Source organism: Sorex araneus, chromosome 6 (assembly GCF_027595985.1).
Source record: "Sorex araneus isolate mSorAra2 chromosome 6, mSorAra2.pri, whole genome shotgun sequence".
NCBI lineage: Eukaryota > Metazoa > Chordata > Mammalia > Eulipotyphla > Soricidae > Sorex > Sorex araneus.
The window spans coordinates 59,333,170-59,357,451 of NC_073307.1; the positions used below are offsets into that span (position 1 = coordinate 59,333,170).

At 59.2% G+C, this 24,282-nt stretch overlaps 1 protein-coding gene across 1 annotated transcript in view; it reads right to left on the bottom strand.

Annotated features, from left to right (window-relative positions):
- The window catches only part of AGBL1 (AGBL carboxypeptidase 1), a 220,691-nt gene that overhangs the window by 21,081 nt on the left and 175,328 nt on the right, over nucleotides 1-24,282 (bottom strand). The window contains exon 23 of the mRNA XM_055143569.1: nucleotides 3,636-3,647. Within this exon, the coding sequence (XP_054999544.1) occupies nucleotides 3,636-3,647 (12 nt within the window). The remainder of the gene's footprint in view (nucleotides 1-3,635; nucleotides 3,648-24,282) is intronic.

Consider the following 24,282-nt stretch of genomic DNA (forward strand, 5'->3'; position numbering starts at 1 on the left):
ACTGTGTCTGCCGGGTCCGCGCTCAGGTCCCGCGGGAATGTGCCCAGGACATGGGCTCACGCCCCCAGCTGGCACACAGAGGCTTCAGTGCTGGGCGGCTTCCTGCTTCTGCCATTACCCAGCTTCTTGCCGATCCTCCAGCTGAGTTTGCTCCGGGCTTCAGGTGCGGTGTCTGGATGGCCGGGACCCCCTCCAGGAAGCACCCACCCCCTTCTTGGCATTTTGGGGACTTGTGTCCTGCTGGGGCCCAGGCCCTTGTCACATACCCAGAGGGGCGCGGGGCACCCAGACTCTCCCCCCGCTGCAGAGTGGGGGACAGGCTGCTGCAGGAATGGGGGGTGCTCAGCCCACCCAGCAGAGGGTCCCGCGGGGCCAGGGCTGTGAGAACCAACCCCAGAGCCCACAGGAAGCCCCAGCCACTCCCCTTTGTGGTAATAATAACGGATTGTCATCACTCGTCACGGGCCCTGGGGGAAACAGCTCGTCAGCAGTTAACTCCCAGGGCAGGAAAGACCACCGGGCCGCAGTCATTACCCAGCCAGGTCTTGGGGGGCCCCGCTCCCCGCCACCTCCCCCATTCCGCAGCTGAGAGCAAGCCTGGGGGAGAGAGCTCTGTGGGGCCTCTGCTCTAGGGCTTCCAGGGTCCCTCTGTGAGGGGTAAGAGCGCAGGACCCCCGCACACCTCCCAGGGGTCGGCCATTTCCGGGGAATGCAGGGAGTTGGGGGGGGGCCTGGCGGGGTGCACACATGTGGAGCTGGCGACACTGGAGCCCATGGAATGGCCAATAGTGGCCGCTGCCTTGGGGAGGGGCCCATGCACCCCAGCCGCACCCCACCCCACCCCCGGCCCACACAGCAGCGCCCCCATCCTGTCTACTGGCGCTCTCCTTCCCTGAGATGTCACTTGATCTCGTTAACCTGCATGGACTGGGGTGGGGGGAGACTGAGCAGGAGGAGAAGAGGAGGGGAGAGGGAGGAGGGAGGGGGAAGAGGGGGAAGAGGCAGAGGGGGAGAGGGAGGGAAAGAGGGAAGGGGGAAGGGGAGGGAAAGGAGGGGAGAAGGAAGAGGGGGAGGAGAGAGGAGGGAGGGGAGGAGCCAGCTGGCCGGGGAGCGAGATGTGGAGTGGTGACAGCGGCAGAGGAGACGGAGCTGGACAGGGCCAGTGACGGGTGATGGAGCGATGACACAGCCATGATCAGAGTGATGGAGGGAGGGGATGGGTGAGAGGCACCTCACAGGGCGCCGGGGAGATGATGGAGGGATGACGGGTGGGCAGGCGACACGGGCTGGAGAGACGGCAGAGACCGTTCGGGGCAGAGATCCCGAAAAATAGGCCCCACCCGCCACACGTCACCTTGCCTCTTTTTCCTTCTCCCCCCCGCCAAGAAAGAACTCAGCAGTGCCTCAGCCCAGGAGCCCTGGAGAGCAGGAGAGGCTTGGACCACGAGCCAGGCGGGAACATTCCGGTTTCCTGTCTCGAGGCGGGCAGGCGGAAGCAGCCTCACGGAGGCCCGAACGCTGGACACTGGACTTGGCACTTCACCCTCCACGGCCCCTGCCCCCGACCTCCGGCCCTGCCCCTTGGCAGAAGCCTCGGCGCCCAGCAGCGGGCCCCTGGGCCCGTGCAGGCCCCTGGGCCCGTGCAGGCCTCCCCCCTCCGCGCATGACCTTCTGCTGTGCAAGCAGCCAGGCAGCTCGAGAGCAAATATTTCCCGGGGGGGCTGACAGCGAGCCTGAAGGGTCCCGAGAACCTGCCAGGTGGAGGCGGGAGCATATGGCTCCCATCTGAAGCCGGCACGCTCGCCAACTCCCAGCTTAAAATCTTGTCTCACTTAAAAAAAAAATCCCCCAAACACCACAGGCCTCATTTCTCTGCCAGGGCCTCGACCAGATCCACGGGTGAGGCCGGGGGCTGGGAAGGAACAGGGCAGAAGACGGGGCCGGGCGGACATGGGGAAGGGTGCCCGGATTCCAGACTTCAGGCGTCTCCCCGTCCTGTGCTCTGGAGGGGACTCGGCGCCCCTGTGAGCCGGCACCCCCCTCGCCCCTGCGTGGACAGTCAGCAAGGAGGGGGTGAGCACGGAGGATGAGTGAGAGGGACGCAGAGATCTCAGACATGGACGGACTGGGGAGTGGGGAGTTTTTTCCGCCTTGAAAAAATGTCACGTGTGGGGCCCAAGAGAGTGGCTGTGGGAGGCACCTGCCTCGAAGGTGGCAACCCCGGTCGATCCTCCACACCCCCATGTGGTCTCAGGAGCACTGCTGGGCACAGAGCCAGGAATGGCTCCTGAGCACCGCCGAGTGGGCCCCCTGCCCCCCGAAAAACAAACAGAACAAAGCGTCACCCACAAAGTGCACGGGCACACGATACAGGCCTGTCCGTCGCAAGGAGACTGAGATACGGTGAGTCCCTACCAAGTACGAGTGTCCAGTCCCTCAAGAGACCGTGTCCCCCCAGAGAGGCCACTTTAAGCAAGCATGGCGGGAAATCCGTGACATGAATGAAGAAGAGAACTGACACGCCGCCCCCAGAGGGGCCGATAGTGTGGAGAGCCCCCGCGTGTGCTAAGCACCGGTTTATACCCGGGTAACTATACGGGTATTTTCCCACTCCCTGCTGGACCCGAACACTGCCGGTTACGTGGGGGTCAACCTTTGGACCTTTGGATCCTCCTAGTCTAGAGACACAGTGCCCTGCAGAACCGTTTCATCACGAGTGAGGGCCAGTTCCAGGTGCGCATTCCGCCTCTTTCCAGCTCCCGTCGTGCCACAGTCGGGGTGAAGGTGTTGATGGCTGACGTGGGGTTTGCTTGTTGTTTTAACTTCTTGGCCAGAGCCAACAAAACGGACATGAAGGCCCAGGTCCTTATTCCATCTCCCCAGCTGCCTGGGCCCTACGGGACCCCCGAGCACAAGAATTCTAGATTTCAGAGCGTGGCGCTGAGAAATCCGCACCGCAAACAAGGCATCCTCATGAGTTTCCTTCTGCTCAAGCCCAAGCCGGACCCCCTGTCACCCATGGGTGTCCAACATCAGACTCGAAAGCTGACTCTGCTTTCTGCCCCTCTGCCCATCGGAACCACAGCAGCCCCCACCCATGAAGGCTGGGATGAGCCCAGGTCATTAGGTGGGGGTCCCTGCCTTCCTCCTCTGTTACCTGCATGCAGTCCCTCCTTCATCCACAGCCTCTGCCCTGACCCCTGTCCACTGGGCTCAGGTGGCCAGTGTGGGTAGGGGGGATGCTGTCGAGACTCTGATGGCAGGACACTGTCCTCAAGACACAGTGACCCCCCAACGCCCCCCAGACCCTTGGGCTGGGTTCAGTGGTGGCTGTGGGTCTCATCTAGGCAGCAAGTGACACCGGCTGTCCGGTCTGGGCCCAGGATCTCCGGGGAGAGTGGGGTGTCTCTCTGTGTGTCCCCGCAACCCTCCAGGGCATGCTCTGAGGCTTTTGAGACCTCCAGGGCAGAGTCTGAGCCTCCAACTCTGGCCCATGCCTTCGTCAATAAATCACGTCTCATCCTGAGAGACCAGACGGGAGGGGACAGCAGAGGGGGGTCCAGAGAGAGGCGGACAGTCTCCCCCGCTCCCAGAGGCCAGGCCCAGTTCCCGTCCCCAACCCCCGGCAGCATTACCCGCTCGAGCAGCTGTTTCTATTCTTGCCAAAGCAAAGGGCACCCCCACCCCCGAGTCTTAAGAAATTGCTACATCTTACAACTGTGCTAAAGAGCACCCTGGGGTGAGCGAGGCCGAGGGTGGAGGCAGGGCACTCAGAAAGCGTTCCTCCTACTCACCGAGGCTCACCGTGCTGCCCTGGGCTTCCAGAGAGGGGACAGAGGCCATGGTGGGGCTCCCTGGCATGGCATCGGCTATAAGCCCACACGATGGACAAGGCAAAGAAGGACTTGATGGTGACCCCGAAGCTGCAGGAAGAGTCAGTGAGGGGTGATCTACAATGCCCACAGCCCAACAGAAGGCCCGCGTCCACCCCAGAGACACATGGAGAGTCCAGGAGCACTACCGAGATGGACTGGGGGTGAGACAGTGGACGGGGAAGGCAGCGCGGGCCGTGATCTCAACCTGGGAATCAACAGTTGAAACCAGCATATCCTTCGGCGCAGAAACTTCTAGAAAGCACAAACCAGCTGGAAGGAAGGAAGTGGCCTCACGGGACTGGGTTCCCCTGGGATGCTGCTTCTCTCGGCCTCCCAGCTAGGATGAAAGTCTCACAAGAAACTCTCAAGTGAAGATGGTCAAAGACACAAATGCCTTGAGCGGAAACCTCTCACTTCCGGCGTAGACACGTGTGAGCTGGAGGAGTCTGGGCAGCCGTGGCACTGCCCCTCGGGCATCTCAGCACTGTCCTTTCCAAGAAGGGCCTGTCCATGCAGAGTCTCAGGGGTCCTGACAACTGTAGACATTGGGTTTGATCCCTGTCAGAGGCTGATTCAAAATCAAAGCGCTTGACTAAAGTCAAGCCCCGAGAAATGCACGGACGTGAGGCCACAGGGCCGCCGGTGTTCCTCGAGGGCAAAATCAGCACCAAGGAAAACTCGACGGCACCCAGGACCCACGTCACGGCAGAGCCAGTCTCCGTCTACTTGCCGGCAGTTCTCTCTCTGGCTGTCATGACTGCGAGACCAACATATGTGCACCCCAGGACTCAGCACGTCTGCGCTTAAATTTATGCCCCAATAACTGCTCACACGTGTTCATCCACAGACAGATGCAGAGACGTTCAGAGTGACAAGCCTACATAAGCGCCCCGCCGGAAGCCGCCCGAAGGCCCATTAAGGATGACACTGATGAATCAATTCGATGGGTAAACGGAGTTCACACGGTAGAGAGCGAACAGCGACAGGTTTATGGCAGCAGATGGTGGAGTTTGCAGCCCCAGCCCACTCCCCAGAAAATCGAGACCTGGAAGAACGCGGATGGAGGGCCCCATGCAGAGGGCACATCTAGGGGCTCAATGCCCCCCAGCGGTAACGGGACTAGCGAGCAAGCCACCCGCCCCCCCCCCCCACCGCCCGGGGAAGGACTCGGAGATGCCGTGGCCTCCTCTCTATCTGGGGAGTGGTTCGGTTCTCTATCGCAGTCACTTTTCTCAGGGCTGACTCCCGGCTCTGGCGAGCTCAGAGGCCCCGAGGGGGTGCCGAGGACCAAACCTGGGTCTGCCACCTGCAAGACCAGTGCCCTGCTGTGTGCGTGGCTCTGGCCACAGCCTCATGCTTCTGACCTCCACCGGTGCCCGGCTCTTGGGCTCACCCTGCGTGGAGCTGGAGCGTGACACAGGACCCCACCAGCCCCTCGGGGCTGGCTGGACACAGCTGGGAGAGTGGGTTACAGGCATGCCAGGGACCCGGGCCCTACCCAGGCTGGCTCACGTGTCTGCTGTTCCGGCTTTCCCCGTGCACACCCCACCTGGCTGGCCCAGGAAGCAGCTCCTACGGCCGCAGGGGCGTCCACACGGTACTACCGGATCGAACCTCCTGGCCTGAGCGTGCCAGCCCTGTCAGTGTCCCTCCTGTCCCCAGGTGCTGGCTTGTTCTTTCCTGCCGAGCCCTGAGAGGTCCGGCCCCAGCCCTTTCTGTGCTCACTCTTCACCTCTGCTTCTGAGCTCTGCACCCATGAATTAAATCACCGCCAACACCCAAGCATGCTCACTCCCTGCACCCTCCCTCCCTCCCTGGCTTTTCTCCGATGCTCAGCTCTCACCTCACAGCTGCCCGAGTGAAGTTCCTGTGAGTGACCACGTGCCCCTTCTCCGGGTGCCAGGCATGGCCTCAGTCTCCAGCACGTGGCCAAAAGGCGGAGAAGCTGCCGCACCCCTGGTCCCTGTGCCAGCTCCAGCTCCCAGCCTGCTGGCAGGTGCGTCCTGCCGGGGTCTCTGGAGAACCCTGACCCGGGCCCCCTGTGTGCTGACCCTCTCCCACGTGCTCCTCTGCGCCCCCGCATGCAGGCACTGTGCCTGCCGTCTGTCTCAGCCTGCCTATCCCCAGAGCCCACCACACGTGCGGTTCCCCTTGGGACAGGCCGAGCATTTCACCGGGGGGCGCGGTGACCTGGCTAGGGGACAGCAAACCCCCCTGGACCCCTCCCCCTTGCACGTCCATTCCCATCGGGTCCCGGGTGCTCTAAGAACCCGAGCCTGGTGCTGGAGGCACCGCCGGGCAGCCCTGATGGCGTGTTGTGCGGCGGCAGGTTGGGGCTGTCGCCCCCCACCACCCTGGCTCCCTGTGAGATCGATCTCAGGTGAGTGATGGTGCTGCGGCCCGTCCCCATGACCAAGCTGCCTGGAGGCTCTATGGCTGCACAGGAAGCCGGGCAGAGCAGGTGGCTGGCTTGGTGGCAGGTGGCACACAGTCTCCAGCATCCCTGGGCACTAGGAGCCTTGTGCTATGGATTTTATGAGCTTGGGTGCTGGGACCTGGAGGTAGCACAGTGGTTAGCGTGTGGAGGGTTTGAATCCAGACGCCACAACGCACACTTGCTTGCACTACCGGCTGGCCCAGGAATACTGGGCTGCCCAGTGGGCCGACTCAGGCTAACAGGGGGTGAGAGGAAGTCCCCCCCCGGAAACAAAAGCTTTGAGTGACAAATTCACGCACAGGATCGAGAGCCCCTTCCTCCAGCTCTGAGCCCCGCGGGTTCATCGCGTGCCCCTCCGTGCCCCTGTCCTGCCCTGCACGCCCACCCCGAGCTCTCTCCTCTGCTGTCCCCTTCCTGTACACACACACACACGGTTTTTGCTGGCGTGAGGATACATTTGGTTTTTCATGTTTGTTTTTTTTTATATACTTTCTAATTTGTTGAGCGAAACGCCACCACCACCGGCCAGATTTCCTGCTGCTGAGGGCCAGCATCCGCAGTTCCTCGGGGAGAAGGCCTGGGCTGCGGCCACCCCGTGGTGGCCCCGAGGGTCCCCCTGCTTGCCAAACCCCAGCCTCACAGCCCATAAATTTCCAGTGAGCGGCTGTGGCGGGGCAGACCCTGTCCGGCCCCCACCCAGGCCCGGATGCTTCCCACACTCTCTCCCAAGGAGCTCTAGGAGGGGGGCACACCCGGCAGTGCTCACTCCCGGGGACCACGTGGGGTGTCTGGGAACGTGCCCGGGCTGGCCGAGTGACAGCCAAGTGCCGTCTCCTCGCTGTGTCTCGGGCCCTCCAAAGAGAAGGGGGAGCGGCCGGAGGGTGGCCCGTGGCCGGGAAGCAGACCAGGGCAGTGGCCGAGCCCTGAGCCACTGGGCACAGGTGGGAGAAGGTGCCACGGCCCCGGCGGAGCCACGTCCTGGCAGGGAGAGAGGGGAAGGTGCAAGGAGGTGGGCACAAGCTCTATACCCTCCTCACCCCCAGGCTCTGACCCTCCACCGCCACCCCTACCCCAGCTCTACCTCACCAATGCAGGCCTGACCAAGGCTTCCCAGCACCCTGGACCCCAGCAGACTCGGCTCAGCACTCCAGCCCCTTGGCACTGCCCCCCCGCTCCTCAGCCCAGGCTCCCCCCTGCACTCTCTGCGCTGCCCAGCTCTGCCTCAGCCTGGCTCATTCCCTCTCAATCGTGCAGCCCCCCAGGGCCAGGAAGGGAGGAAGGGGGCCAGGACCTGCACTCAGGGGCTCCCGTGGAGGCCGCCTCTCCACGTGGCACCGTCTGGCGAGTGGGTGCAGCACGCGGAAGCTGCCGCTCTGACCTCACTGCCTAATGGCAGGCCGCTGGCCAGGAGAGGCCCCAGAGGACCAGGCCCAGCCTGGCCACAGGGTTTGGGGCGCAGGTCAGGGCTCCGGCACTGCGGGGGACCCCCAGTTCCTGGCAGCCCTGTCTGGCTCCTGGAATCACGCATCCCATCTCTTTGGCACCCAAATGAGTCGGGAACCGGAGCAGATGCCGCGGCGTGCCTCTAACCAGCGCCGACAAAGGGCCTTGCGTCCCGTCGCCCCCCCCCCCACGCTAATAGACTGGCCCCGGGAGCACGTGCCTGCAGCCCATTAGCCGCCCGGCCGCCGGGCCGCACGCACGCCCGGCCCGACGGCCGTGCCCCTCCTCGGTGCCCGCAGATCTTCCTTCTCTGCCATATTAACTAATTAAGCACCATTTAAATTGTGCTTAGCCCAGGCATTATTTCCACCCAAGTGCATCACTCAGCCGCATTAAATTTCATATTCCACTCAGAAGCACATTTGCCTCATCTCTGAGTTGATCCAGCAAAATGGCCCATCTTGGCTTTCAGCACCCACCGCCCCCCCACAAGGTTTTTTCGCAGTGGAGGTCGGGGGCAGCCCTCACATCTCTGGTATCCTGATCCCTGGCGGAGGGGGTGGCACCCGAGCCCAAGGCTACGGAAATGAGGGTGCACTAGTTTCAGAGAGCCAGAGAAGATGGGAGTGGTGGGTGGGTGCAGGCCCTCGCAGGCAGTCCAGGTCGCTCCAGGTCGCCTGGCCGGAGGTGAAAAATCAGCCCCCCAAAATAAAAAGCCAGGCCTGGGGGACAGAGAGTACAGTGTGGGGGGTGCCTTACACTCAGCTGCCCGGGGCTAGATTCCTCACACTTGCAGCATCCCCTGAGCCCTCCAGGAACGACCTCTGAGCACAGAACCAGGAGTACCCCTGGGCACAGCCAGGCATGGCCCCAGACAAACTGACAAGAAGCCACACCACCAGGCCTTGGAGTCAGCCCCCTGGGGAGGCGAGCTCAGGCCCGGGCCCCCCTGCACGGGCAAGGGTCAGTCCCATCCTGAGGCCTCACGCCCTGCAGGAGCCCAACCAGGCCAGGAAACCTGCACGGCAGCAGGGCTCGGGCACAGAGGAGGGGCCGTGTACCCCCTGGGCGGGGCCCTGGGTGCAGGCCACCAGCTCTCGGCTCCGCCCCGGGATCAAGCTGTCACCCGCAGCCCCATCCGTGTCACCTGTGTCTCCCGCGGCCCCAGAGCAGCCCGGTCCTGAAGGCCACCACAGGGCTGGCACGCCGCACCACTGTTCCTTCCGGAAGCGAGGCTGGGGTGGGGCCTGTCTGTCTCCACCAGTGACAGGCAGGGCGGGTGTGTGTGGGGGGCTGTTCTGTCTCTACCGTCATGAAGCCTCCTCAAGTTGGGAGCTGCAGGACCCACTGAGGCTCGGGCCGCCCCCAGGCACAGCATCAGGCACGGGGCCTACCGGGCCCACCCCTCCCTGAGTGCGCACAGTCCCCACGCCTGCCGTCTCTCCTCACTCTGTGCATGTGAGGAGGGGGAGCCGCTGGGTCCCCCTACCTGGGATGAGACCTGCTGGGGGCTGGAGAGGGACTGCTGAGGATTGGCCGAGGGTGGTCAGGAGGAAAAGAGAGGGAGGAGGGGAGAGAGGAGGGGGAGTGAAAAGAGAGGGAGTGAGGGAGGAGGAGGAGTGGAGAAGGGGAGTGAGGGAGTAAGAGTGGAGAGGGGGACTGAGGGAGGAGGAGTGAGGGAGGAGGGGGAATGAGGGAAGAGGAGGAGGAGTGGAGAAGGGGAGTGAGGGAGTAAGAGGGAGGAGGGGGACTGAGGGAGGAGGAGGGAGGGAGGAGGGGGAATGAGGGAGGAGGAGGAAGGGAGTGAGGGAGTAAGAGGGAGGAGGGGGAGTGAGGGAGGAGGAGGAAGGAAGAGCGTGAAGGAGTAGGAGGGAGGAGGGGGAGTAAGGAAAGAGGGGGAGTGAGAGAGGAGGAGGGGTGAGAAGGGAGAGTGAGGGAGGAGGGGGAGTGGGGAGAAGGAGGAAGGGAGTGAGGGGAGTGAAGGAGTAGCAGGGAGGAGGGGGAGTTAGGGAAGAGGGGGAGTGAGGTAGGAGGAACGAGGAGGGGGAGTGAGGGAGAAGGAGGAGGGTGAGGAGGGGCAGTGTGGGAGGAGGACTGAGGGAGGAGGGGGAGTGAGGGAGGAGGAGGATCAAGTAGGGGGAGTGAGGAGGGGAAGTGAGGGAGGAAGAGGGAGAGAGAGGAGGGGGAGTGTGGGAGAAGGAGGGAAGAAGAGGGAGGAGGAATGACGGAGAGGGAGGAGGATCAAGGGAGAAGGAGTGAGGCAGAGGGGAGCGAGGGAAGGGATAGAGAGAGGAGGAGGAGCAAGGGAGCAGGAGGTAAGAAGAGGAAGGAAGGAGAAAGGGAGGGAGAGGGAAGGGGAGAGAGAGAAGCAGGACGGATGAGGGGGAGAGGAAGGAAGGGTAGGGAGGGAGGAGGGAGGGAAAAAGAGGGAGGAAGAAGGAAGAGAAAGGGAGAGAGGTGGGAGGGGAGAGGGAGAAGAGGGATGGAGGAGGGGAAGGGGGAGAGAGGGATGGATGGGGAAGAGGAAGTGAGGAAGGAGGGGGAGGGAGAAGAGGGGAGTGAGGGAGTAGGGAGGGCAGAAGAGGGAGGAGGAAGGGGAGGAAGGAGGGAGGAGGAGGGGTGGGGAGGCCAGTGTGTGTCCACTCCCGGCCTGGCTGTGCCCCGTGTTCATCGGAGTCTGGCATCTCAGCACCAGGGCACGTGGACAGCACTGAGAAGGTGCCAGAGTCCTCCTCTACCCTCGGGCTGAGAGCTCCGGACAGAGGGTCGCCCCGAGTGGCATGTCCCCGCCGTGACGCCGCAGGGCACAGCGTCTCCCACAGACCCTGAGTGTGGCAGATCCACCGCCCTCTCCGCACACGGCCACCGGAACCCTCGCCACGGACGCACCGTTTCCTTCCCAAGCAGGCACAGCATCCCAAGGCCGGGTGGGCGAGGGGGTGTACGCAGCAGCTGGCAGCGCCCTGGGGAAGCGGAAGCACGAGCCGGCCCTGGGGCGGCCAGGGCGACGCTCCTCCACGGCATCAACGGTGAACGGCCTCTGGGCCTGTCCACGGCGCTGACCCGCAGACGCGCGCGTCCTCACTCGGGGAAGTGCACGCACACACACACACACACACACACACCTCAAGGCCCATTCCGGCGGGGCCCACGTCACCGTCTCCACGGGCCTGGCCCCCCGCCCGCCCCCAGATGGAGCCCAGGCTGGCCTGCAGGGCCACCGCCCTCCGAAGGCCCGGCTGATCGTGTCCCGCTCTCTGCAGGCCAAGTGCCTCCCCTTCAGAGGTGCCGTCCATACTGCATGCCAGGACGCAGGCTTTCCACGGAGACAGGCGAGAGAGGGCATCTCGGGGCCGTCCATTCCTCTGTGCCCGCCTTCGTCCTCCTTCCAGAAATTCCCATCTCTTAACTCACTTCCTCCCGCAGACTGTAGCCCACCTCAGAGTCCCACCCCCCACGCCATCCCCATCCTGGCATTTTCTCTCTCTGGTCCCCAACATCTGGGAGCATTTTACAAGATTTTCCTTCCACCTGCCAGAAGAGGCAGCTTCCAGGGGCGCGATTCTCTCCACGCAGAGATCGGCCCGGTGCAGAGAAAAACAAGCCGTCATTTTATTTTCCATCCCGGCACTATGTAAAACGATTCACTCGGCACTGAAAAATAATCATCACATGCAGGAAGCAGCCAACAGAACACACGTGAGGAACTCATACACCGGGAAGCCCCAGGTCTTTGGCTGGAACCAGTTCGCTTCTGCCCCCTGCCGGCTCGGCAGCACACGGGAATGGGGTCAGCAGACTCGTGTTTGCAAACTTGAGCTGCAATGCTCATTTGCTTGCCCGGGAGCTGCCAGTCGCCCCGTCTTCAGCTGACAGTGTTATTTAGAAATGGCTTTGGCTTCCACGGCACGTAGCACCGATGTCTCCGTTCTTCCTTTGTCTCCGATTGTCGTTTAATAGACAAAATTGTCTGGAAAATAAAAAGCACCACCTACAACTTAATATGGATTATCTTCCGTGCCTCTTACAACGGGAAACAAGTGTCTGGAGAGAAGGGAGAAGGATGGCAAGGAGGAACGCTTCTCGCTGGGTGGATAATGCAATTTCGGAAAATAGATGCCTAAGTAAATAAATCGGGCGCGTTGATCTTACACCGCCAGCCGCTTCCTTGCAGTAATGAGATCCCAAGCTCAACAATTCAGCACCTGCGTGCTGGACAGAACCTTCTGGTAAGCAGGAACAGGAGCGCGTGGCCCAGTGGCCCACAGGGGGCAGGGGGGAGAACGGGGCCGCCTTTATTGTGGTCACCGGAGATCTGCTTCGGGCCGAGCTCTCGAGATGTTCTCTCTCCGCCCCTGGCGAGTCTCTGCTGTGCCTTCGCGAGGCCAGAGAGCTCTGCAGGCCTGCGTTTTGGAATGAACCCCAAGTTCTCGCTGGCGGGCCCTCTGAGAGCTTCTGTGTCGTGACTGAGGGAGATGAGCAATTCCCTCCGGGAAGGGAGTGAGCGGGGCCAGCCCCCCCCCCCCCCGGAGGAATCACAGTGAAAAGTCGCCTTTGTCGCATGAGAGCACACTTTGGTTTCTCTGGAGTTGGGAGCGGTGGTGCCTAGTCTGCACTTGCCGACAAACCGGTCTCCAAACACCAGACGCACCAGTGCGGGTGGCCCCCTCTCCCCCCGCCCCCCTGCAGCCTTGCTCACCATCTGAGCCCTCAGCGCCATGGACGGCCACCAGTTCCTTCCCCGTGTCGGGCCAAACAGGACACGCGTCCCAGCAGTGATGCTGACGCAGCTCTGAGGAAGCCCTGCCCTGCTCAGCCCCCGCTCCGGCCTTTGGGCGGACTCCCTCCTCCGGTCTGCACTCGTGGGCGTCTACCTGCATTTCCAGAACTGCCCCAGGAAGTGAAAGTCGAGGGAAACTCTTCCCGTCTAATCTGGACTTTCCATTTCTGCCAAAGACACCGGGCGGTTCTCGGTGCCTGCGGTCCACTGGGCTCTCTGCTCCGCACGGGCCACGGTGCTCTCCTCCGAGACGCAGCCCTGTCCACCGTCCCCGGGTTTCCCTCGCTGGTGCCACCCCTTATTTCGATCTATGTTTGTCTCGGAGACCGTAAATATGTCATCGCGTGCCACGGCTTCGCTTTATAAAGGAATAATCACTGTTTTTAGTGTTCCAGCTAAATGCTTCCTTGCTAATTTATAACAACAGTGGACCCAGGCAGAACTTGAGCTACAGCAACGGCTATAAATCCTCACTGGGACTGGTAAATATTGTTCGTCTGTATACTTTAAATTTATTCCTTCGGCTAATAACAATTGTTTTGAATTATACCATTATTTAGTCCACCCGTCTCCATATTTCTCACATAAACGGGAGACGAAAGGCCTGGTGCGTCCGCGGGTTCACGGGCCCCCTCGCCCGTCAGGCATTGTCCTAGGTGCAGGAGGCGGCTCCCACCGAGGCGGCTGAAGGTGCTCTTTTCATCGATTGCAATTCTAGCGGGGAGTGACAGGCGGTACCACCTGGAGAGGCATCACAGTGGACGGTGGACGCGACTCCCAGTGCTGCTTTAGGCAAACTGGCCGTGCCAAGTCTTGCTGAGACGCTGAAATCTGAGCTCTGACTGTGACATCCAAGCTAGGCCTTGGATGTCAGAGCACAGCTTGCGGAGCCGTTCCCTGTGGCCAGTGGGTTCCGGCAGAGAGAAAGAGAGAGGGAGAGGGAGGGAGAGAGGACGAGAGGGAGTGAGAGAGAGGAGAGAGGGAGAGAGAGGGAGGGAGAGAGAGTGAGAGAGAGGAGAGAGAGAGGGAGAGAGAGGGGAAGAGAGAGGGGGAAGAGGAGAGAGAGGGAGGGAGAGAGAAAGAGAGGAGGGAGAGAGGAGAGAGAGGGCAGAGAGAGAGGAGGGAGAGAGGAGAGGGGGGAGGGAGAGAGAGGGAGAGAGAGAGGAGAGAGGGAGGGAGAGAGAGAGGAGGGAGAGAAAGAGAGGAGAGAGAGGGGAGAGAGAGAGGAGGGAGAGAGAGAGAGAGCACAAGCAAGGCATGAGCAAGCGGCCCACTTCAGGCTGCTGGACAAGCGCCATCTGGGGGAAACCAGGCACAAACACTCCACTGTCCCCACCACTCCCATTCCATTAGCTACAGAAATCACGCCAAGGTCATATGAACAGTGCGCTGAAGGGAGGTAAAGCGGTAACACCCTTCCGTGACAGCATGCAAACCACTGTGCCTTAAAGGGGGGAGGGAGATAGAGAGAAAGGGAGGGAGGGAGGAAGGGAGGGAGAAGTATCTGTCCTAGAGGAGGCAGGAGGAAAACTGAGGACACTGGTGCAGGGATGGGGGTTGGAACCCAATCACCAAAGACTTTGTGACTATCTCATGGTGAGTCAATAAAAAATGTAAGAAAGAAACCCAGGCTCGACCCAGGAGAAATCTCAGTTCTCAGGCCGGTGACGGACGCCCACGGGCCCTGAGCCGTCCAGAGCACAGCTGGGAAGCTCTGGACAGAGCTGGCCGCCCTGTTTGGGAGATGGACACTGCAGAGCCTGCAAGGATGTCAGGGCGAGGGGTTCTGCGTCCTCCTAACGCGGGCGCTTTGTGACTCTGACCTGTCGCCTGGCGGGTTCCCGTGTGCGCTATTGGCATCAGAGCCAAAGCCGATTTGTTTGAGCCTTTTCGCTCCCGGGTTCTGTTCCGTGGCTTCTTGCTGTGCCCAGTTTATTCTCTAAGGCCTTTGGGGTATTCCCTTGATGGTCCAGCTGCCCCTCCCTCTCTCTCCCTGTCCCTCTCCACCTCTCTGTCTCCCTGTCCCTCTCCTCCTCTCTCCCTCTCCTCTCTCCCTCCCCCCGCTCTCTCCTTCCCCTCCCCCTCTCTCCCTTTCCCCCTCTCCTGGACCGTGAAAGGACCCAGGGTAGCTTGGGCCCTCCGTCTGCACACCTGCCTACTGAGGTCCCGGGCAGGGGTGAGAACTCTTGTTGGCGCCTTATTTCTGAAGCATGTTTTCCTGGGTGAGGTGGCAGGCTAGCGACCCCATTCCTACAGGGTTCCAGGTATGACCCGCCAGCACTGCACCCTCGCTGGGCCTCAACCTCCCCTCCACCACCCCGGGTGAGTCTCGCTCTGTGAACAGTGCCCAGGAGCTGTTGCTCTGGCCATTTCTCGACATCCCCGTGTGGGAATTGCACCCCCCCCCCCCCCCCGCCACCAGCCCCTCTGGTCCAGGGGCTGCTCCCGTTTGGCTGGTGTCATCCACACGCCTGGGGCCAGTCTCGTCCCCTTCTCCTCCTCCTCTCTCTCTCTCAGACTGCAGCCACGACAGCAGCCTACGGGGCGCTCCGGACCTGCTGACATGCCCACAATAGCCCCTTAGCTGCTGGGGCTCACACGGTACCAGCAGGGATGTTTGGGTTCAAGTGTCTGTGGTTCTCAGGAGGGTAGGGTGCTCCTGACACCCCACTCTCATCTCTGCTGCCAACAAGTGTCTTAGCAGCCGGTCCCCTCCCCCACTGAGGCTGGACGTGGGCCTGGGGCATCTGTTCCCGTTGGAGGCTTCCCTGTACTCTGGCGACCTGGCTCTGCATTATTACTATTATTATTATTATTATTATTATTATTATTATTATTATTACTATTATTAGTCTTTTTTGGTCATGCCCAGCACCTGGCTCATGCACTCAGGAATCATCCCCTGGCTCAGGGGACCATATGGGATGCCAGGGATCGAACCCGGGTCGGCCGCATGCAAAGCAAACGCCCTTCCCGCTGTGCTATCTCTCTGGCCCCCACCTCTGCCTTCTTATTCCAGGTGGGACTTGTGGGGGGCCTGGAGGAGCAGTGGTCAGGGCAGAGAGCCCCAGGTGACTGTGGCGACGCAGGCCGTTTGCCGTGACTGCTCTGCAGATGCCACAGACAGCTGAGTGGAGGGGGCACAGGGGCGCCCGTGCCTGGGAGTTTGGGGGAACAGGCTGCTGTGGAAAGTCAGGCTTGGCCCGTGGTAGGCCCGGTGAGACCCCGCCCCTCGGGCGCGGGATTCTGCCTCCTCCCCGGCTCAACATGCTTCTGCGCTAAAGCCCCTCTGTCAGGGAGGAGGAGGAGGCTGCTGGGGGCGCAGGAGGAGGAGATGCAGGGCTTCTACCGGGAGTCCGCTCCCCCCCACAGGGCCGGGTGGGCCTGCATCGCTTCCAGGCAGGCTCTGGCAGAGCCGCAGGTGCTCCGGCCCCAGGGCTCCCCTCCCCCTGGACGGAGCGGCGAGCCCAGGAATCCAGGGCTGCGTGGAGCTGGCCCAACGGCCCAGCCCCGAGAGGCGAGCCGGCTCACAGCTCCAGAGCCGCAGCCCACTCCCCTGCACACTCCTCGCGCACCCTCGCCCGCCTCCTGCCCTCACAGGCTGATTCTCTAGGAGACGGGTTCGAGACCAGCTGGGCGCCCACTAAGCTCTGCCAGCCCGACACCCCCATGCCCACCCCGTTGTTCCTAGACCTAATCTGTGAGTCTGGACCGAGCTGCGAAGGGCCCAGAGAGATTTTATCTTCTTGGGCCTCCTTGGCAGCTGCGTGGGCCAGCCCAGAGGGCCAAGCAGTTGGAGGGGGCCTCTGGGACGCCTGGCACAGCCTTTGTTTATGGGAACGACCCACACCCATATGGGGCCCATGGGGTGGGGGGGGCAGGGCTGATTCCCAGCAATGGAACTGCCCTTCCACTGGGAGCGTCCGCTTGAAACACTCCTCTGTTCCCGTCTGCTCCTTTAAGACCTCCACTCTTCACCCCTGCTGCTAGTCCCCCATGCCCTACTCAGAGCAGCACCAAGGTAGAGTTTCTGTCCCTCCTGTCAGCTGGGAGGGTGCTGCCAGGTATCATTCAAATACTTTGCCCATGAGAACGTGAACGCGGAGTGGCGACCTTCCTGCCCCCATGGCCCAGGTCGTGGGGTGGAGACCGTGTCTGCAGCCTGGATGATTAGCACGAGGCCCTGGAGTTGAGGGGAACGGAAAGAGGCCAGTTCTGAACACCTGGAAATCCAGGAGCAGACGAGCTGAGGCCGCAGGTGCCGAGCCCCGGGGGTTCAAGCTGTGGGTCTGAGGAGCCACGCGGGGTTCCGTCTCCGAGCCCGCCAGATGCCAGCTCTGCTGCTAGGAGCATGGCTGGAACTTTCCTCGCGCCTCTTTCCTGCATGGGGGCCCCCCTGGCTGCAATGCTGCGCCCTCCCTGGGCTTACCCCGGGAAAGCGCCCCCTGCTCCTAGCTCTTCCTCCGCATTCCGAGTCCCTCTGCCCACCTGGTAAAGCCGGGCCCAGCGCCGAGCGGCCGGAGCCCTTCCGGACAGCTCTCTGATGCTGCCTGGCGTCCTGGGCTCATTTCACATGCATCAGGACAGAGTCGGTGCTGAAAGGACACTGCGTCCGGCTCCAGCGGTGTGTGCGCGGCTGTTGAATGGGCTCAGAAGGTGCCCGCCAAGCGACCGGCAACTGCTGGGAGCAGGCGCAGCCTCTCCTCTTGGGGGGGACTTTATTTGCCTTCCATTTTTAGAACTGACAACAGACAAAGGCGGGGGAGATGGCAGGTGGACAGAGCGGGACAGGCGAGGTGCTGGGCTGGACCCTGCCCCGGGGCCCAGAAGCGCACCCGACTTTCAAGTATTTCTGGCTGCATCAGTGGGAGGTGGGCTGTTCATTGGGGGGGACAGTGGCCAGCCCCATTGATGGCTCCATCTGTTACCAACACCAAACAGGTCTCTTACACGCCCGCCCTCCCCACACCCCAGAATCACCCACACGGGAACTCTTTGAGGTGGACTTTCATGGCTCTTGTGTGGGGCTCCCATTTTGTGAATACGGATGCCACACGCAGAAAGCACCCTGGGCGTCTCTGTCCTCGTTCCTGTCAATGGTCTTGACCCAGGATGGTCTGATTCACCTGTCCCTGGCTCCGGAAGGGTGTCGGAATGATCGGGGAGTGTTTCTGGGCCAGACCAAGCTCCAGACACCCCTATTGGAGGACACAAAACAAGCACATGCAGTGAGAAGTGTGGCCTGCAGACTCTGGGGCTGGGGAGGGTGGCCTGTGGGCACCCTGGGGCAGGGAGGGCATTCGCGTGGTCCCGAGGGCAGTGGCTCTGTGCTGAAGTCACCCTTGGTCGTCCTGTGTTTTCAAACACCCTTGGAGCTCAAAGCTAAGATCTTGGAGCTAAGAGTCAAAAGCCAGCAGTTTCTTATGAGGTTCGCAGTGCCGGGGCAAACCTCTTAACCTCCATCACATTCACTCCTTCCCTTGTGTGCAAACCAGGCTGGCCCTAACAGCATCTCCTGCATGGGATTAATTATTCGACTTACAGTGATATCATATGTATGAAATGCTGAGCACAGCATATGGGTCGTGGTGAGCCTGTACTAAAGGCTTCCTATTATTAGCTGATATATCCATTCGCACACTCGTTGCTTTCAGACTCATTGCTTTCATGGTTTCATCCTATTTCGGAAATTTTAAAACGTCCCTTTTTCCCTGACCCCCAGCCTTTTTAAACTATTGCTAGGAATTTGAGCTTAGCCTGCAGATGAGTTCCCTTATTAGATTTCCACGATTTGACACATTTGTGGTGCAAAAACTACCGAGATACAGAAGGTTCTTATACTGTTCCCTCACTCCCCCCCAGACCAGGACCCCAAACTTGTGCTTTCCAGTCAAACCAACGTGTCGCCCATTTTATGTCAGGGAAGATGAGCACACAAAGACATTGACCTAAAGTCTGTGAGATTGGACATCCGTACACTGTCTACACAATTTTAAAGAAATCCCTAGGCAGGCAAGGTGGAATTAGCACATAAAGAGAGAGATAGTCACGTTCTATGGAAAAACATACTATGGATTCATATTCACCCCAAAATGAAATGAAAGCCGTTTTAAGAGATAGTGTCTGGGAAAAATGGATGAATCGATGTTAAGAAACAAGAATGAGGATGTGATTTCACAGGATGCTAGGAATGAGCAGTGAGAGTAATTAAATATAAAATTGAAATTTAAAATCAGCTAAGTGTGACGCTAAGACCATCCAAATGCCACAGATAATTTTTCCTTGGGAAAATAACAGAAAACATAATTTTGTTCCAAATAAAAGTGAGACAATTTTATGGGCAATGTGTGTGTATTCAAGGTACATTAAGTCCCAGGGAACTTACAGTGTTTCAGATCATGGGACAGAGACACACGGAGGCCACTGAGCGGCCAGCAGGAGCCTGAGCCCGTGTGTCCACCCCCACCACAGACGCGCCCACCTGGATGACTGTGATGAGAAAATCGACTAACATAATTTAAGCTATTCTAAATTCAAAGAAATAATCACTTCTTGGTACCAAAAATTTGCCAGAATTTATCATCCTGTCCTGATTTTTAATTAAGCCAGGACGAGATCATGATTAACAACGAAGACTCTGAGCATTAATACCAAACCCGCTGACATTCTGCTTCAGTCGTCAATGCCTCAATCCTGACACAGTGGAGAATCCCAGAGAATCCCTGACACAGTGAAGAATCATCTTTATTCTGGGTGGGGGGGGGCCGGGGTGCACATCGGCAATGCTCAGGGCTTCCTCCTAGCTCTGCACTCAGGGGTCCTTCCTGGTGGGCTCAGGGGACCTCATGGGATGCCGGGGATTGAACCCAGATCAGCCGCATCAAAGGCGAATGCCCCACCCACTGTACTCTCCCTCTGGCCCCATTTTAAAAGGTTCTTAAAACTCAGGTTACTCACAAGAGTGAAAAGTAAGCAAAGTTGCCAAAGTAGATCAGTGACATTAGGATCTACCTAGAGTAACAAAAATCCACAGAAATGCTTTGAGGTATAACATAGCTTAGCAACAGCCGAGGAAGGATACACCGTAAGACTTTGCAGAGTTACCGGGATAACCTATACAAGTATGATGCAAAAAAGCCACCCAAAGCTGTAAGCTCAGACTGCGTGCAACCATATGAAGAGGCTGAAAGATCTTCCCGCTATTATGTGTCAGTACCAAAAACTCAGAAATTGGAGTGAAGTATAGAACTCAGAAAAGCAAGAGGCAAACAGTCAATAGACAAAAAAAAAAAAAAGAAATCTATCAATTTCCTTTCAACCACGGTTAGAATCCCAGCGAGCAATTTCATTCTTGGCAGTTAACAACTCATTACAGAGTTCATCAGGAGAAGTAAAATAAGATCAGGGGAAATAGCGAAGCACATTGCAAGCAAATACTGCCTGGGTTTAGATGACACTGCGGCGACCGTCAAATAGGAGTGCTCACGGCAGACGAGTGAGGCCCCGGAATGAGCAAACATACAGATGCCTCCAGTACAGCCCAGGGGCCCAGGGGCCCAGAGGCCCAAGGGGAATCGGGATGGCTGATGTGAAAAGTTGCAAGAACAGTGGTGTGAAGTAGAAAAGAAATAACAGCCCCTACTTATTATATTACCTTTACGAATACTTTTTTATTAGCGGTGCCAGGGATTAAGCCCAGGACTCAGGCTTGTAAGGCCAGGGCTCTGCGGCTGGGCCCTCCTCTGTCAGTCAGCATCTCCCCAGGTGCCTCTTCTACAGGCGCAGATTATTTTATTTTATTTTGCTTTTTGGGTCACACCCGGCAATGCACAGGGGTTACTCCTGACTCTGCACTCAGGAATTACCCCTGGCGGTGCTCAGGGGAACCATAGGGGATGCTGGGAATCGAACCCAGGTCAGCCGCGTGAAAGGCAAACGCCCTCCCCGCTGTGCTATCCCTCCAGCCTCCCTACAGGCGCAGATCACTATATGGGCCAAAACAAAGATGACCAAAGTCGGATAAACATGCTTATAGAGAAACAAACACGAGCCATGTGAAAACTAATATGACAAAAATATGATAAACATGCTCATGTAAAAACTCCATGGAATGTGACGAGACAAGAGTTACAGTATGTGTGACAAATAGAAGTGACAAGAGTGGCAATATATGTGACAAATAGAAGTGGAACGCTATTCACATAGAGATGTAAGTTTAAAGTCTGCACGTAAACCTTTTAAAGGTTGGTTGAAAAAAATGAAAACAAGAGGGAATTTGGTTTTCCTTGTTTGGTGCTGGTTTGCAGCCACCTGATAGCTCTCAGGCTTACCCCGTGCTCGGGGCTCACTCCGGGCAGTGCCAGGGATGGAGCCTGGGTCAGCCCTCTGCCGTCCACGCTCTGCCTCCCAGGCACTCATCTTTAAGAACACTAGCGGCACTGGAAGGCCAGTACAGGGCGCGAGGGCCTTGCACACAGCCGACCCAGCTCGAACCCGGGCACTGCGGATGGCCCCCACACCACTGTTGGGGGAAAAACCAGGAAAATAAAAATACTAATGATATGGCAGCAATGTATGTCAGAAAAGATAGAACTATCAACCAAACGAATGCTCCCTTCTTTTTTACCTAAAAAAGCAGCAATTTTAATACACAGAAACCCATAGATGATGCAGGGAAGATTAGATGACCAAATATTTGATGGCAAAAGCACCGTCCTTTAAGACAGCTGACGAGCTGAACTGGATTGAAAGGATTGGAAGGAGATACCTCGGGGGCCAGAGCCATGGTACAGCGGGTGAGGTGCTGACCTGGCATGTGGCTGACCATGTTCAATCTGTAGCACCCTATAAGGTCCCTTGAGCCTGCCAGGAGTGAGCCCTGAGCACAGAGCCAGGAGAGAGTCTTGAGCACAACCAGGTATGTCCCCAAAACCAAGACACAAACAAACAAAACAATCAGGTATCTCTTCTGTAAGCTCCAGTGAAGAGGATAAAAGACCAGCCTCCAACTAGTAAAAATATATTTTTAAATGATGTATCTGATTCCCAAGACAGACACCCCTAAAGCTCAACAGTGAGGACACAACCCCCTTGGCCAAAGGGTACCAACAATCTGCAAAGACGATTCGGAGGGAGACAGGAAGTATCAGGAGACGGCCATTCCGAGCCATCACCAGCATCCACGCGCCATGATTGTGGTCTCTTGAGGGGCTGAAGCCCAAGGCCCGGCTGGGGAGAGCAGAGACTGGCCATGTGCTGGTGGGAACGAGGAACAGGAAGAATATTCCAGAAACCAGCTTGGCCGCTTTCCCCCAAACCCACAGGCTTTGACGTAGGACCCAGAAATCACATTCCTCCACATTTGTCCCAGGAGCCGGCAACTTCTGCACAAAAACTCATAGCGGATATGGGGAGCAGCCTGGTTAACGGCGGCCTGGACGTCCATGGGCGGGTAAACAGACCAATAGCCCATGCCCAGACCATGGTGTGTGGTTAGTGTGAGAGAGACAAGGTCCCATGTCTCAGGGACTCGAACCATGGACAGATGCAGAGGGACTCATGCCAATGTCCAGGACTGAGACGGGTCTGAGAGGGCTGCATGTGCACAAGCCCGGCTACAGGACGTCTGGAGAAAGGGCACGGCTAGGCAGACGGCAGGAGGACCAGGGTGCCCAGTGGTGGCGTGGAAGAAGGCCGGGGAGAGTCCATCATGAGCCAGCTCTCCGTTACCGGGCCGTCCCAGGGAGGGAAATGTTACCAAGCGTGTGTCCAAACCCACAGGTGAGAGAGAGCTGAGCACAGCCCTGAATGTGCTGTATGAACCTGTCATGGCTCTAGGGTCACTGTCAGCATACGGAGTGAAGCCAAGCTCGAGAGTGTTGGTCAAACGGCAGAGCCAAGTGTGGGGTGAGGCCCCCTCGGGAAACTCTGTTCCTCCTCCCGCCCCCACCACTAGGCTGTGTCTAAAACTGTGCTAGAAGTCTACTTAAAAATATATTTTTTAAAATTTTGGAGTGGGAATGATAGTCCAGCAAGTTGGGCACTTACATGTGGCCAACCTGAGTTTGATCCCCAGTATCCCGTAGGATCCCCTGAGCCAGGAGTCACCTCGAAACGCAGACACAGGGGTAAGTGAGCACTGCCAGATGGGCCCCCCCCCCAAAACCAGACAATATGCTTCTCAAAAATGGAAAAGGGCTCCTGATAAAGCTGCAAGAAAAGGCGCCCAAGTATGTTGTTGAGGCCTGTCTAGGAGGAAACGGTCCGACCTCACCAAAAACGTTCACTCTGGGTGGTAAGATCCCAGGGATTCCAGCCCGCCACCTGGACAGATCTCTGTGCTTTCCCGACCCCATTTTTCACGGCAACCCCAGTGTCTTTTCTGTCACTTTTCCTTGTCTCGTGTGGCACCGTCAAGCCACCGAGCTCTCACGCAGGGATGCTGAGAGTCCCGGTCAGCAGGTCAGCAGGCCAGCAGGCTAGCAGCAGAACCGGCTGTTACTGGTGCAGGGCAGGGGCGACCCGCACCCACAGCCCATGGCAGGCGGCCCTGGAGGATTCCAGGGGCCGGGAAGAGCACCTGATGCCAAGGAAAGCCCGTGCCCGAGGGCTGGGTGGTGCTTTCTGGGGCAGTGCCCATGGCCGGGACACACGTGCACCGTTTTTCCCCCGGGGCTTGGATCGGGAGGCAGGGGAGAACCCAGACACCTTCGCGGGCCTGCAGCCTCTCTGCCACCCCGGGAGCACGGAGAGCAGGGCAGAGCTCGGGCAAGTGACTGCCCCGTGCACGCTGGCTCCCCCCTAACTGTTCTCATGGCGAATGAGGCATGAAACCGGCTGTCAGAGGCGGGACAGGCGCTGTCTGTCTCCTGCGAGCTCCCAAGGTTAGCCCAGACGGGCAGGGGAGCTTGCCCCTCCCTCGCCCCCAACAGCCCCAGCACGCTCCTCTGCGCCATCCAAGGAGACGCCCTCCCGCAGCCGGGCGACCAGAATGAGAAGGGGCACATGGGGGGCGGGCAGCGGGGAGGTGGTAGGCAGAGCTCTCTGACCCCTGGTGGGCACTTTGCCATCATTTATTGTGTGGGGGCCACGCCCAGGGCCGAGTCCTGGCTCTATACTCAGGAATGACTCCTGGCGGGCTTGGGGACCTACAGGATGCTGGGGAGGGACCCCAGACAGATTCTGTGCCAGTTGAGCGCCCGGTGCTCGTTTAAAGCACACTGAGGGCTGGGGGGGCGGGGGCTGGAGCAATAGCACAGCAGGGAGGGTGTTTGCCTTGCATTCAGCTGACCTGGGTTCGATTCCCAGCATCCCATCTGGTCCCCTGAGCACCACCAGGAGTAATTCCTGAGTGCAGAGCCAGGAGTAACCCCTGTGCATTGCCGGGTGTGGCCCAAAAAGCAATGAGTAAATAAATAAATAATGAATTAAAAAATAAAGCACACTGGGGTGAGGCCAGCTGGGACAGGCTGTGGCTACGTGCTGAAGCAAGGTCTGCTGACGCTCTGGCTCCCACCCCAGCCTGAGACCCTCAAGCCTGCGCTCAGAGCCCGGAGGAAGGGGACCACCCGCCGGGGGGCTGAAGCCTCTCCCTGCACTGAGCTCTCTGCTGCCCTTCGTGCTTCTGGGGTGGAGACATTTCCAGGACGGCTTTGCTTTGGGGTCCGTGTGCAGGAACCTCGCCTGCTCTGGCCCAGATCCCGTAAGCAGCATCATTCATGCGATACACGCCTTGGGGTGTAGTGGGC